Genomic DNA, 16,497 nt, shown 5'->3' with positions numbered 1-16,497 from the left:
AAAATGTATCTAGATTACCGTACAAATGAAATCAGGTTGTGAGTTTTAACAACAGGAATTCGGAAACGAAATTTAGAAACTTTCAGGTTTGACAAAGCTGCAGCTAGCATATCAAACTACGTTAAACGTGCTTTAGCATTTAATGAAATTGGGAATGTAAAATGAGAAAAAAGTATTTTTAAAGTTTGGATGAAGGCAATGTATATGAAATAGGCTTAAATATACAACCTTGCTTGCACATAATAATAACAATATAATTTTTATCTACGACCTCTAAATGTTCTGTTTCAATTCAATATTTAACATGATTTTTTCAATTGGCTTTTATAAATCGTCATATGTGATGATAAACATACAATAATGTATAAATTTAATTAAGAGTATCAAATAAATTTTAAAATAATTCATTAGAAAAACTGAGACTTAGTATAACACCAATGTGACAATTAAGTCTAATTTATCATTTCTCTTATCAAATGCAAATATAATTTATTGGTATCTTCTTGTATCGTTCTTCAATGTTATGGTAAGTTTATCACAATTTAGAATTTGACCAATGAGCTGGATTGGCACTAAATTTTGGAAGTTTGTTTATTAGAAGTTAAAGCACATTTACATAAACGTTGAAAACTAATCCTAATTTATGCAACTTATTAGAATGCTCTCCCCCAATAAGTACGCAATTAAGCTCTGTTTTTCAATTTTTCACCTGATGTAAATTGTAATTAAAAATAATTAAGTACTGTCCTGCACCCCGTATAGCATTAATCCAATACGCCACATCGAAACAACAAAAGTTTCGAAGTTCGTTGTACCCCGATAGTCCGACACTCCGACATAATAAAGATGGAAATGAGAATCACTAGACAACCGTCCGCAGTACGACCGAGATTAAAATTGGTACCCGTCTGGTACCACTCCAATTTTTTTTTTCTACAGTGCGGTTTAGGTTTTATAGACAAAAATGTCGTGTTTGGGTTCTAAAGCGGTGCGCGTCAATCATTCCCTCAAATTTCTCAAAGGAAAAAAACAAATAAGTACTGCCCCCAGTACTGTTGTTGAAACATTTCCCAAGAGTTTCACCGAAATACCTTCGCCTAAAGGTAAGGAAAGCACTGAATTTTGTAACTCCTCAATGCTGATTATTTATGATTTTAGGTTTACCTATCTTAGGCACCACTCTGTCTCTGATAATGGCAGGTTCCGCCCCACAACTTCACAACTACATCGACGAAAGGCATCGAAAATTAGGTCCAATTTTTAAAGAAAACGTCGGACCAGTTTCCTGTGTTTTCGTATCTGATCCAGAAGCAATGAGGGCGATATACGCTCATGAAGGCAAATATCCAGTTCATTTATTGCCGGACGCCTGGATCACTTATAACAATTTACACAACGTATCCAGAGGGTTGCTATTTATGAATGGAGAGGAATGGCTGCATTTTAGAAGAATTTTGAACCCTTTATTATTGAAAGGTCCACAACGTTGGTTGGAAGATTGTTGTGGACCTGCTGTCGAGTCATTGTTGAGTAATTTGCAAAAAGCAGCCATCAGGTTGGTCATATTATGTACAAACTATGTACAACCTAGTGAGACTATCATGAACATTGAACCTTTTGAACTTTAGAGAATTCAGAGTATTACAAAAGTTGACTGATCATTGAATGAATGAATTTGAATGTCCAACAGTTAATTTTTGAACTTTAAAGACGTTAATCATCTTTCTACAACAACAAAAAAGTCAAAATCTTTTTGAGAGGCACACACAATATTCAATCCATTCAATAATTATATTTTCAATCCAAATCTTTTTTAATTTCCTTTTGTTTGTAGTAATTGTAGCCCAGATATTGAAAAGCTGTTATATCGATGGGCTCTGGAAGTTTTAGTAACAGTGCTAATAGGAGTCAAGAGTTTCGAACAAAACAAACTTCAATTTGAGGAGAAGTTTAACGATTTAGCTATTGTAGTACAATTGATATTTGAAACGAGTTCAAAAATGCAATTAGTATCAGCCAGTTTTGCAGCTAAACATAAAATAAGCAGGTAAGAAATGATTTGTTCTGAGTAGCACTGAACAACATTGGTTGTCACACTTAATATTAATTAATACATACATACGCATATTAATCACACCTGCAATGTTTTAATTAAGTAAATGTTAAAAGTAATGCCGCCAATCTAATGCAGCTATTTATTTCGTTCTAATAAGCTTAATCAAGATTCTCCTATTTTGATTTTAATCAGATAATCTTGTTCCAATTTCTCTACACATTTTGCTATGTTTAAGTGAGTGCAACATTATTTGATATGACATTTGAAACGCACACACTCGACTATGTGTGTCAGCCAAGTTTAATATATCAAAATGCTGACATGTTCTTTTATAGCTGTGCAATTTTATTAAATATGAGTAATAAATCACTTGCTTCATTACAACCGTAAAATTACATTGAATCAAAAGGCCTATCCAGGAGAAATTTATTGTTAGGTTTTTTTTCAGACAGTGGGCCAACCATAAACCACCAAGTTTTACCATTTACCATCACTCTTATCTGTATTTTGAAGTTAAAATGATCGATATCAGACTTTAAATTGTAAAGTTGGCAATGTATAGATTCAAAAGCTTATTCCACTCGATTACGTAATCTATTCCAAATACTTGGACGTATACAAAGTACGAAATAGTGGATTTTCTGTATACTATTCGAAGAATATTGAAAGGAACTATTCAAAAGCCTTTCAGTTTAATAAAGACGTACATACATGTTTTTCTTTTTGACAGAATAATACTTATTCTTACAGTTTAAATAAGTTACACAATAAAAGATCGCAAAAAGAAACATATTTTTATATTTTACATTTTTAGGTGGCGAAAATTTGAAGACAGTGTAACTCATGCGTTACAGGCATCAGCCGACTTAGTAGACTCTCTAACTCAAATAAATTTCGAAGATTCTGAAGGGCTTCTAAAAAAACTAATTGGACAAATGACCAAAAATGAGCTTGCTAAGATCGTCACTGATTTAATTTTAGCTTCGGGGGATACGACAGCTTACGCTATGGAGTGGATACTTTACTCAGTGGCAAAACATCCCGAAGTGCAAAAAAAACTCAAACAGGAAATTCAAACGTCTCGAGATGAAGTAAGTTTACTTTTAATTAATGATTAGACATAACGAACTCAACCTTTAATAGGTATAAAATTTGGGATTAATTTAAAAACGTCTTTAGGGACATTCACCTATATCAAATACGTATTTGAAAAATGTTGTAAAAGAAGCCTTGAGGCTCTATCCTGTCGCACCATTTCTAACCCGAATTCTGCCTGAGCCTGTCATTTTAAGCGGATATACGATTCCCGCAGGAACTGTGCTAATATTGTCGATATTCACAACCGGTAGGGATGAAAGCAATTTTAAGAATCCGCTAGTTTTTGATCCAGATAGATGGGCTAGAAGTGAAATTAAAAGTAGCATTGTTCAGTCTGCTGCCTTACCTTTTGCCATTGGAGCAAGGTGAGTAATAGTTGGTTTGAGAAAAAATATAGTAAGAATAGTAATAAGAAATACTCTGTTTATATTATGGAAAAACAATCAAACACACAGTGGACAAAACTATAAAAATAATGAATACTTAAAGAAACTGTACTCTTAAACCTTAGTAATCTAAGTAACTTGAAATTAGATAGTTTAGACGTCACTGAAACTAAATTAAGACCAAATCGTGAAATATTTAATATAAAACCCGGAAACGTTTTATGTCCAATTTGCCGAAATGGTATTAAATTTAAACAACTTTGTGGAGGTTTCTAAGCCAATTTTCCATACATAAAGCTTTATTCCTGTTTAAACGAATCTTCATGAAAATATTAGCTTTTAGACCCTTTCCAAAGGATTTTAAACATTTTTTTACGTATAATTCCAGAAATATTCGATTTGCTTTGGTTGCTTTGTTGAAATAATTAAAAATTAGGGGGAACAACCAAGTGCCTCGTGCAGGAGCTCTGTCATAAAAATTTAAAGTATTTTTAGGGGTTCGATTTCATTTTAAGCTGGAGCAGGTTTATTAGCCTTTGGCTAACTCGAATTTTTCCGTTTTAAAAAGTACCCATATTCACTGCTTTTTAAAATGGATCACACACTTCACTTAATAAAATGTCGTTTTAGGTCCTGTATCGGTAAGAAACTGGCAGAGTTTCAGCTTCAGAAAACCCTAGCCGAAGTGGTAAGCCACTTTAACATTGAAGTACTTAACGAAGATGATGTCAAAGTGGTTTTAAAAATGGTGGCCGTACCCGATCGAGAAATTAGATTTAAGTTTACACCGTTGTAATTATTATTACCTTTATGTACTTTGCCAAAACATCCTTCTCCTATTACTTCTCCAAACTGTAAAGTTTCTCTTCGGAGAATTGGCACGTCAGTACCGCAACAGGCAGAGTACTGGGGATTTGGGGCGTACCGCTCTGGTACTAGAAGACTTTGCTTCAAATTGATTGGAGAAGCCTGTAATTTTAAAACAAGGTTAGTTTATACTAAATAGGGATTTGGGAAACATTTTCTCTAGGCAATTTTAACTGCCGATAAGGATATTTGGCAATATAGACAATTTTTGATTTATGAGTACCAATTTAGTTTTAAGCAGAATGAAACACTATTTTTAAGCTTTGCATTCCATGAAGCAACATCTATTTTAATCTTCTTCAAAACAGGAATTTTATAGCATTGTTTTGTGAATTTATGATCCGCCTAACATTTTCAAATTCGGATGAATGTCCTTAACAATAAATTGCTAGGCACTTGAAATTTATTGTTTTCTTTGATATTCGAGAACATGTATTTAAGTATTATTGTTTTGTCAATAATAGTGGAAGTTATTAATAAAGATAAATTTAAACCGCAATCGGCTAAAAAAAAAGTACAAACAAGTCAAATGATTGAATCACATTGGTTGAATAGTTCAAACTAGATATTAGCCAATTTGAAATTTGTGTAATGTTATTTCACCAATTTATATTAATTTACCGTCTAACTGACTTAATATCCAAAAAGCAAGTCTTTTCTTAGCTACATTTAATGCAAATTTGTTTAGTTCTGTCGTCGTAGTCAAAGAATTCTGCTAAGTGGCTTAATTGATTTATTTGAACGCATAAGTTGGAAGGCAAAGCTAATTTGAGATGCTAAACTCAAACGTTTTACTAATAATGCTTTTCAGCATTGAGAAGGGAAAGTGACTGTTACATTCACTGGAAAATTTATATAACTTTTGAAAGTTAGTTGACAAATATTAAATAATCTTGTATACAGAGCATCTAAAAGATGTTTGAACATTGAAAACAGTAATGGAATTATTCATTTGTAAATAATTGTAAGGCTGATATTAGTGATATTACATTGTCAATTTCTATTCAGTTTTTGTAAATTTACTCCAAAAATAAGAGTTTTTTCTACGTAACACAGCTATTGAGATAATTATAGTAAACTACAAAGTTACGTATACTTAAACGAGTTTTCTATTCTACCTATATTATCTACTCAGATATAAAATTTCAATTACAAACTTTATTCCTCACTATTATTTTATATTCAGGTTAGGTTAGGTGCGAATTTTATATTAGATATAGGTGCGGAAAATTCAAATTTTGATTCATATCTAGATAACGAGAACGACGAACGAACGAAGAACGAATATAGTGCTTCCAATAAAGGTTCGTAATTAATGCAAGAAAACGAATAGTTAAAGTTCTTTTTTTTAACAAGCTTAACAGCTTTATTAAAAAAATATGGGAATATTTAAAGTAAAACCAGTTTGATCGATGATTTTTTGACAGTTTGTGATTAAGACAATTTTTTTAACAAATCTGTACAACACTGTAAGAAAAATTTTTAGTGACAGTGCTAGAAACCAAAACAGGTTTTTATTCTGACTATAGCATCCATGAAAAAATAGCACTATTTTGAGACGTTAAAAGTTAAAAAACTAAATTAATTAAAATGTAATTAGTGACTTACCTCTTCGGTTCTTCTCTTGGCTTTTAATCTAAAATAATAAATTAATGACGTAAAAACGATCGTCCCTATAATACAGACGATTCCAGGAACTACAAAGTTGGCTAAATTAATAGTGCTGCTCGATACTGCCAACGACTGTTCTTTCTGGAAGAAAATTAATTTGTCAAACTCATCCTTCCGGAATACTTAATGGAATAATACCACAGGAAGAGTCGTTTGGTTCGGTTTCGTTGCAGATACGTCCCCATTTGGAAGCGGTTGTACGGGAATCCGTTGAGAGTGCGGTAAAGTCTCATTAACTAAAACAAAAGTCTTCGGTTAAGGATGAGCGAAAAAACTTTAAAAACAAACTTTTTAAGTCTTAAAAATGCCGGATTTATCAACGTACACATTCAGAATCGTAAAAAAAACCGTTTAAAGTCTTTTCCAGATGTTTCCAGGCTCTCGTGAACGAGAAATAGAGTTTTTATAGGACTAATAAACCGCTCCAATTGGCAGTTTAACAGCTTTTTAAGCTCTGTTTACCTATCTTCTCGTTGTTCTATTGTTTTTGGCCCCCTATCACATTGCTCAGCCGCTAAGTGGCTGTCAGCTACTTCATAATGAGCACACGTTTTAAGATTAGTTTAAGTTGATTTCCTTAAATCGAACCAAAATAAACATGTGATAAATTTGAATTCCCAGCTAATTACTGGAAGAAATATTGTAGTAATTTATTGAGAAATAGGACGCTAGTTAACAAAGAACAAATAGTTTAAGAAATGGGTGACTGCTTCCTGAAAACTACTTACTTTTTCAGTTTTATTGTTCCATATGGTCATATTATAACACATCTTTGTTTTTTTTTTGGGGTCGGGCATTTCGAAACCTTTTCGGCAATAATAAATACAAATTTATGTTGAGTCACTACTTAAAGGTTCCATGGATATTCCTTACACTGCTCGTAATTTGTGATGTAGTGACACGGTCGATTGTATTCAAGTTTTCTGGCCCACGTATTTTTCTTCAACTGCAATCAACTGTCCGAGTAACACCAGGGATCTTCCTAATTCGGATTTGAAAATCTCTCGCTTACTTATATCAGATAATGAGCTTTTTTATCTATTGTGTTTTTTCAACCTACACCGTCGGGTTGTGGGTTTTACAAGTAATATTCTAATAGTCCCAGCAAGTGTGGTCTAGTTGTGTAAAAGAGAACCAAAATGTGTAATATACAACTAAAGTGTATAAAAAATATTAGTTTAATTCTGGATTGGTTATTATTTCATTTTTGTGTGGGATTTCTATTCAGTTTTCATAACAAAGCGTAGGGGTACTATATCACTTTGAATGATGAATTTAGTGACCGATGGAATGAAAGTAAATACAATATCCGCGTGACTGAATTTGAACCTTATATTATTCGATATTCGATAAGACAAGTGCTTGATTTAGCAATCGCCTACCTCACAGGTAAACGATTTATAATCAATTCCTATTATAGAATCGTAGGTGTTCAACGAGTACGTACAGTGGCTTTATGAATGAACCACATGCACTCTTATGGATTCTCGGCAACTTAATACTCTATAGCGTAGGGTGCAAGCACAATAGCTTGTTAATAAACAGCAGACATCAAACATGAAGATGTTTACCATAAACATCGACAAAACTTCAAGTCAAATACTATAAAGAAAAATTAAAGTAATTTGCTAGAGCTAGCTTTTGGAAGATATATCAGCTTAGTACGTAAATTAATACAATTTTAAATAATACCCAGTTGAAACTTTATAATAATCCAGAAACTTTCATAATATGACGATTTAGTTGTAAACCAAACATCTAATGAAATTCAAATCTTTTGGGGCGCACAAACTAACTTTTCATATCTTCAAATATTAATTGCCCCTTTAATTTTCATTAGGCATTTGCTAAATGTAAGAGAAGAGCCTAACTAAAATTATCATCTTCACTAACAGCTTAAAAAGCTCTTTTGTTGAAGATGGATAATGAAAACTTAGTGGCTCTATAGTACGCTGTAATAGCTCAAATTTGTTTTCAAACTCTCTGAAAGCTTTTATTAAATCGTTTTTGTTGTCTTTTTAAAATCACACATCCGATATTAATTAATCAGCTTGATCTGCGTAATGATTCTTGCTTTCTTTCTTCCAGAGTGGATGTTTTTAAGCACACAGAGATAGTCGGTAACTGTGACATTTCGAGTGTAAAATATCCTATTAGTTGAAAGTCCTTTTCTAAATGCTGGATATATGAGCTCTATCAGGGATTCTAGAAATATCTTCGTATGTGGTTTAATCAGGGAAAAGGACTGAAACACGAATAAAAGGTCCTGTAAAGGGGTTTTAAAAATTTATAGTAATACTAGCATTACGAAGTTTGTATCCGCTTTTCCAACAGAAGTTTGCTTTTTCAGATAATTTCGGTAACTTACTTGATTGCTCTAAAAGTAGATTTATTAGTAAAAATTTATTCTTCAGAGTGAATTTTGAATCTGACAGACATTTTTTAATGGAATGTTTACACTGTCCTTTTTACTTTCAAGATTGATTTTGATGTACAATATTAACGTTACGAACCACAATTCATAACATTTGAAGATCCATTTTTTTTTAAATGTAAAAACCATTTTGGTAGATCCCTCACTGTTTCTGGACACAGTGTATCAGAGTCGTACATAAGTTGTGTAATTTTGGTTTTATAGTGTATAATGATTTACCTATTCGTCTAGTACAGTCTCCATTTTCCGAAGGGGGACGTTTAGTGTGGGTGCACCAACATGTATAAGTAGTGCTGCTGAGAGTTTTGCAGGCAGTTTCACCTAAACACACCCCAACGTGGCAAGTTCCGTTAAATACTTCCTGTCTTCGTGTATCTGAAAAAAAAATAGCATTATTATTTAAATTTGCTATCCAGAGTCTTTTTTTCTTCAAGTTAAAATCGAATAAATACACCACATGAGAAAATTTCGTTTCCAATTAACTGTACATTTTTGCAATTTTTCTATTAAGGGAATTAATAATTTAGCGAAAGCAAAATCGTAAATATTATCTACTAATTAGCTGCTATTATGTTAGAGTTTAAGTTAATTAAAATCTGTTTGTTTCGTTTTCGGAAAGGGCTGATCCGCTTTTGTATATTATCTTTCCATGTTTGCAGGCTCATTACTAGCTAAATTACGTTTTTGAAATGTTTCACATTTCTCAGTATACAGAGTAAATTCACAAATTCCAGAAAGTGAATTCTTTAGAGAGAATCACAATAAGATTTTTCCGGTAACCGTTTCGAACTAACAAAGGTTTAGTACCCTTTACTCGTTGCTAAATCTAAAAAAAATTTGGTGTACTGGCAGAAGAAAGAAGAAGAAGTCCAGAGACGGATTTTTTCCATAAACAACCCTTACTTCAGTGAAACTATTGCAAATGAAGGAAATTCACTTAAAATGTAATGAAACACAATTTCAGTCACTCTATCTGAAATCTTGGAGTTACTGCCCTGAAAATTGCTGTGCAGACAGTAAATTGACCTTAAAATACTGGGAGGTACTGCATTTTTTCCATTATTACTTTTAAAACAGGCTGTTTAGAAAAACAAGAATTTACCTTAAGTTGCTATATCTCACTTCTAAATAATTACTTAAAATTATTGCTTGACATGTAATGCATGATTGTGTATCCATTTGACAAAGATCATTATAGTTTAGTCAAACTTAATTTTCTTATTTTATATCTGCATAAAGTTCATCTGCAAGCCGTCAAAATACAAGATTTGCTGGAGCATCAAAGAATGCCGTTAATCTATCTAGTCCTTTTATGCCTTATCATATTTTGACGAAGCGGAAAATGAAGATCTGTTTTTGTGTTTAATTAGTTTTATCCATCTAATTACAATCTGTTGGCATGTTTTATACATTTTTTTTCTTTTGGCTAGTTATGCCAATTTTTGCCGCAAATGATAGTAACTTTTGATATTTAGACTTACGTCTCAGTGGCTTATTCAAATACTAGTTTAAGAAATAAAAATTGTGTTCGTAAATTCTTAGCAGATTTGTGGAAAATGCTGTACATAAATCCTAAACACGTGGCAAAGCTTCTTTACTCATTACACTCAGAAAACTAACTTTGCATCGGACGATTAGGTGAAACTAACAGGATCTCGCTACTGAACTACTCGTACATTTTATTTAACTTTCAGTTGGAATATTCAAATTACAGATATGATTTGCATGAAAATAATAAGTAGTTGCTAACTTGCTGAAGGAAATAAGTTCAAGGATTACAACAACATACTGTCACTGACTTGTAAAGGTTCCTACCGTCGACCATCACAGTGATGAGAAAATCATACTTTTATTTATGAGTTGAACTAAATAAGAAAGAAATATTTGATGTCTATAGGAAATAGTCGAATTTTTCAAGTCAAAGGAACAAATTCAAAAAATAATCTAAATCTTTTATACCTCCAGTCGCTTTTTACGAGTAGAATTAAATAAAATTTATATTAATGTAATATTCTCATTGAAGAATTACGTCAGTATGTCATTGATTTACACAGAATTAATTCATTCACCTTTACTTACTACCTACTTACCAAGCTACTGCATTTGAAATTAAAATAAAGAAAACAATATTATTAATGATGGGGCTAGTTTGTTTCTATTGTTCTTTCTTAGGTGGTTGTTACAGCAATTTTTGCTGATCGTGCCCCAGTAATTTCGGCCTACTTCTTAAGTATTTCTTATGAAGGCGTGCGGTATTTTTACTTTAGGTACTAAACTAAATAAGAAATGCGCACCAAACCAGTTTTTGTGTCTTTTTGGCATTGGTACAGTACAAAAGATAAGTTGTTCTTTCCTCTTTATGCAATTAATCTCAGGCTAAAAAAGATGCAAAATAAAATTTTAACGATATTACATAAAGTAAGCCGTTAAATAGCAAGGTTGCTGCTACAGTATAGGTATGTAAATGTAGGTGAGAAGCAAACTCTAAATTGGTAATTCAATTTCTTCACTTCAATTCAAAACAAGAAGTTATGAAAGCTACTCTTTGAGCTATAAACTGAAATTGACGAATTTATTTGTCTGGACTATACGAATGCAACCAGATGCACCATATCGGTATATCTCGAATGCCGGTTGAAAGAAGTGTTTATATTTTTGCATTTCGATCGTTTGATGTTAATTTGACAGCTAACATTTCCACGGATTTATGTACAGCTGGCTACGAGGGCCGTGGGAGAGATAAGGAAGTCACAGTTTGACCTTTCTACAGGGTGTATAACACATTTGGGCGGCATTGCGTTACATCTTGTGCATTAATTCACGCAATCAGTAATTTATTGTCGTTAATTGAAAATTTATTTCGGAGTTACGGCAAACTTGCGTGGTACGGAATCAAGACTACACATTAAAGCTCCGCTTGGGTACTAAAATGCAATCTCCTTACAGTATATGTGTTGGCCATTAGACCGAGCAAAAAAATTAATTGGCATCGGACTGAACCATTAGCGAACACAAGAGGTTTTTTGTTTCTGGAATGGTGGTATGCTACTGGCCAGCGGCTTGTTCGATTGAAGTTCTTGATGCTCCGTAACGTGCTAGTTAATTAAAAAAAGGATGGTGGGTGCCCAAGAGTACCAATCAGATGCAGTACCGGACTTTAGACAAGTTTTTCTTAAGAAAATCTATCTAGAGTGTCTTTGAGATTCTAAGTAAAAATATGCTCACAGAAATGTTTCTCAATATAATAAAATTATCAAAATGCATTATTACACTTTTCAGTCAGGTTTTTTTCTAATTATAAGTGTCTGCATGTTCAAGAACTACTTTTCTGTATTAGTTTCAGTAGAAGCATATCTGCCCCCTCTTCCAGTTTTCCTATTTTCAGAGGCAATATCCGTTCTGAAAGCTTTCTTAGTTCTTGTGTTGCTCTTAGGAGAGGCTGAAAGAGGCCTACACTAAAGAGTAATAGAACATGACTTTTGGAACATCAACGGTAAACATTTAGGATTATCTTCTTCCAACTTCTACTTTCTTATATCAATCTTCTTAGCCTTGCGATGACATAAAAAAACTAACAAATCATTAAAATAAGTGAAAGTACAAAAAATTACGATTATTATTTGTCTCCAGCTATTTTATTGAAAGTCAACTGATTACACTATAAGCAAACAACAACTTTCTGATATTGTTATTTACTTCCAGTTCACCCAATGACCTGCCAGCAATCTTACTAATGTCACTTTTAAAATTTATTAGCACTGTATTAAACGCTTTGATGCCGTTTTTTTGAGTTGAGTAAAGATAAAGATATTTCTTCCAATCTTTTCACCCAGAAAATAATTAGTTCGTTACTAAAGCGTAACGAAAGAGTGTCGCAACGAGGAAACATTAAAGCAACTTTTAAAGTAGTACATAATTTAAAGTTCCAGTTAAATTCAATCTGGAAGTTAAATTCGAAAAGCAACATTAATGTAAAAGTTACTAATTATTGTGATGATGATAGTGTTTTTTGCACTCTGTGCAAGAACATTGTAAGCGTTGATTCAAATCAATCTACGATAGAAATAAGCTGAGTTCAACTTTGAGAACGATTAAGTCACTTTCATACCACAGAATCTTAATTCAAAAGCTTAATGTGCTGCACTATACAAGTCATCGAAACAGTAAGGTCTATTTCCAATAAAAAAAAGCCACAAAGATACCGCGGCTGATATACCAAGAAGAATCGAATTGAATGGACTCGATTCTAAGTGACTTTAATGGGACCAGAAAATGACTTTACAATGCAACCTTACAGCTTGAGATGAACCGATTACGGACCATGGACGCACGATCGACCTTATTCTCTGAAAACTTTGCTTCCTCGTTGTTTTCTCTAGTTATGGCGACGAGTTCGCATCAGATAAGAGTTTAACGTTTTCGCTGATTTATTTGCAGTCATTTTTATGGCTGTGTGTTTACTTACAACTCTATAAAACAGCAAACTACGGTTATTAATCAATCATTCATAAATTCAAAGACAATCCACCTATGTGGTAAGTATTTCCGGTTATTCTATAAGGACAAATGTTTCTTCAATTATTCGAATTTTGACTTTGTTTTATATTAATTTACCCAAACAAATATCTTGCGGCATTTGCGAATTAGTAATTTTACTCCAGAGTGTGGAAGTCAAAACAGCCAATTAACCAAGTTTGCTAACAGAGTCCCACAGAGTTGTTGACATATTCCAGATCTTTACACGTGGGTTGTTTCTATTGCCTTTTCCGTATTTCGCTTCAGTGTAAATTAATATTACATTAAATACAGGGTGTAGGAAGTGTACAAATGTGCAAAAGTGTCTATACATACAATTTTAGAGTTGATCACAGGAACTCAGAAGTGCCTAAATTAGCATTTCCTTGATAGATCAAGAAGGAAAAAAGCACCGAGATAGTAAATGTAGTAAACCATAAAAAGCTTCAGATAGTCTGATCAGTCCAGTGATTCAGCTAGTATGAAGAATGTTTAACATAAGAAGCATACATTACAAAGAGGCTGCAACAACAAAATTTTGATACAAGCAAAATCAATCATGTAAATATAGAAAGAGAAAACACTAAACCACTACTAATAAATTAACATAATAAACCAAACTTTTTTTCAGCTTTTTTTAGTTTATTTTCTCTCATCACGCTTTTCTGAAAGCTAATGCTATTGGTGTCTTATATAGGTCAAATATCAAAGCAGAACAAACTAAACTCACAATTGAAAGAAACCTACTTAAATGAAATATGATTTATGGTACACCGAATAGAACAATTTACAGCAAAATGTTGAGAAAAGTTTTCTACAGAAAAGCAACTATAATTAGAAGTTGAAAATTACTTAAATTTTTATCAGAAGCCACAGTGTTGCTGACGTTTATAGAATCTGTTAATAATGAAAAATCAAATTCCCTTGCCCCTAGTGTATCAAGTTTCCGAGTAAAAAGAAATGTTTTTGAAAAAGAAGTATTTGAAGAAAGAACGAGCGTTGGATTTCAAGGCAGAAAACTGCACTATCCTGTGAAAATTTAATAATTTAAAACCCTGAAAACATTGAGTTCGGTTATTACATACAATTATCGTTTATTGACTGTTCAAGTTCTTATAAAATCTTATATTTTTACTGTGATAAAAACGGTAATTAAAACCGGCTTGTTTTAATATAATAACACAAAAGCATGTGACATTGTATGAATTCAACAAGTTTACTCAGTTTCTAACAATAACTATAGAACCTCAACCTGTGAAATAAATGAGCAACTTGAGGCATATTTAATTGTATCTAACCTAAATTATTAACATAACATTCAGTTCAACTTTTTAATTTTTATTTTCTGTTCCGTTTTTATCCTGCTATTTCTGTTATTTGGATTTAAATAGAATTCTTTCTTGATTTTCACTTTTCAAGTTTTTGATATTATTAGGTTTAAATCATTAATAGTCAATGAAGCTCTTTTATATGCTTCTTAAGCTTATTTATATAAATAGCTCTAAACTCTGAAAACCTATTTTGGTTAACAACTTTAGAAACTTTTGTTATGCATCAACTAGAGAAAAGTTCTTAAGAACGCCATTTTGCACATCAATCGCAAAGTATGTTGTAACTACATGTTTATTCATATTTGTGTGTTCAAAACTTGAAAATTGAAAATAGGATTCCTGTTTATGCAAAACTAGGTCAAACTTTAGTTTGAGGTCGATTCCTAAATGAAATTTTCAGCTTTTGCTTATAAAGAGTTGGTACAAAGCATTATCAAACGAACGGATTTACACACTTTGTAATGCTCCAGGAACCACAATCCACAAAGGTTAATTTGGTTCGAACAGTGAATGAGTTCCCAATTTGCTTTGGAAAGTTAGAATTATGGCATGAGTAGAGGCAATTAACAATTGAGTATTACAATGAGATATTACAAGTTTTAATTAACACAATTGGTACTGATTGCATTGCAAATGAACTGGGAAAACCAATTTTCAATCCGAACTAAAATATGCACTAAAACAATTTAATTTGTTTATTAGGTGTGGTCTCTTGTGCCACCATTCGGAACTTGTCTGTCTGTCAGCCATTTTTCCACAAATCAAGACTTGACATTCAAGTAGCAGATATTGAAAACACTCGCGTATCTAATTTGAATTGAAATTTAATATTCATTTACGCGTTCTAATGTCACGACTTTGGCGGTGATTTTATCGTTTCTACGGCACCTTTAATGGTAATTCTTGTTTGGCAGTAATGGCAATTGCCAGTTACCTGCAACCTTGTTTTAAAGACAATCATTTAACCACCTTATCTCTGGCCAGTCACTAAGCTAAGAGCTAGCTAGTTATCTGATTGTTGTTCAAAAATAATGAAATACTTTATTAATAGAATACACAACATCATTAGAATAATAATGAGATGTGAATTAAAAGGTAAAAATAACTTAGTCGCACAATATTTATTCCATCAAATTGTAAAACATTTACTTAGTCTGAACAAGCAATTAAAAGTTTTCACAACGAAATGCTATGGGCTTTCAATTGCCTTGATTATTTAAGCTTTGAGAGATGAATTCTTCAAATGAAGAAGACACCATTTAAGTCACAGTAACCAACTTTTGTAGTGTATGTAAAAAGTTTAAGTTTAAGTTAATTCTTACACTTGTTAATTTGATTACAAGTATTGTACATCATTTCTCCCTGTAACTAAACAGGGTAGGTTTCCTTTTCAAACTGTTGTTCATAGATTATAACAATTTAGATATCCCAAGTTCATTGAGAAACTTGAGAAACTTGCTGGAAAATCGGATACATGCGTTACATATTCCCTTCGGCTGCTCTCCATCCCTAAGCATTACAAAGCTCTTGTCAACGGTTTCATAAGAAAAATGTTCGATAAAAGTAAGGTTCCTACATTTTCGACTACTGTGGAATACGTTACTATGAAATGATAAGTCAATGAAGCAAATTGTACTTTTTGTCCCCCTTTTTGTTTGGTTGACCCAATTTCAAAATAAATGCTTTTCTGGCAAAATAAGAATATTAGACGGATACAAAAGAATATAATTTGCTTCATTGACCCTAATATCAAGTTTGAAAAAAAACAGTTTTTATGATATTTCTGATTTCTTAAGGCGAGTTGGTAAAAGTCTAAAGATCTTACAATTTGAGCGCTTGATTTTCTCTCGTAACTTGAATGAAATTTTTTTATTACTTTAGCTTTAACTTGCATGAAAGTTAAGGTAAACACTACTCGAGCAGTTTGACCAGTTTCAGTAAATTCTGTCTCTAATCCCAAACATTTTAAGTACTTCAATTCTTTTTGATTCAAAGACATACTCATTTGGACTTTACTAACTTTTACATGTATTAAAATGCGAAATTTGTTTACGTATACACTATACCTTGTGCTGCTCTCACAATTTTGTTTATTGTTCAAAAATATACAGTGTTTAAAAAATTTATTACAATGCATTT

General features: G+C 32.3%; 2 protein-coding genes across 3 annotated transcripts in view; one reads left to right on the top strand and one right to left on the bottom strand.

Annotated features, from left to right (window-relative positions):
- LOC145728609 (BDNF/NT-3 growth factors receptor-like) overlaps positions 1-16,497 on the bottom strand; it is a 36,930-nt gene that overhangs the window by 6,122 nt on the left and 14,311 nt on the right. For both annotated transcript variants that reach the window (XM_081978986.1, XM_081978987.1), the window contains exons 2-5: positions 8,732-8,887; positions 6,217-6,314; positions 6,016-6,159; positions 4,347-4,509 (exon numbers count right to left, since the gene is read on the bottom strand). In XM_081978986.1, coding sequence (XP_081835112.1) covers positions 4,347-4,509; positions 6,016-6,159; positions 6,217-6,314; positions 8,732-8,887 — 561 coding nt within the window. The remainder of the gene's footprint in view (positions 1-4,346; positions 4,510-6,015; positions 6,160-6,216; positions 6,315-8,731; positions 8,888-16,497) is intronic.
- sad (Cytochrome P450 family protein sad) lies at positions 713-4,809 on the top strand. Its single transcript, XM_081978989.1, has 6 exons — positions 713-1,103; positions 1,159-1,555; positions 1,835-2,047; positions 2,871-3,147; positions 3,236-3,519; positions 4,171-4,809. Exons 1-6 carry the CDS (start codon positions 965-967, stop codon positions 4,334-4,336), a joined length of 1,476 nt encoding a protein of 491 aa, XP_081835115.1. The 5' UTR covers positions 713-964; the 3' UTR covers positions 4,337-4,809.

This window comes from Ips typographus, linkage group LG4 (genome assembly GCF_016097725.1).
Source record: "Ips typographus isolate SLU linkage group LG4, UJ_Ityp_2.0, whole genome shotgun sequence".
NCBI classification, from domain to species: domain Eukaryota; kingdom Metazoa; phylum Arthropoda; class Insecta; order Coleoptera; family Curculionidae; genus Ips; species Ips typographus.
This window is presented reverse-complemented; position numbering and strand designations above follow the sequence as displayed.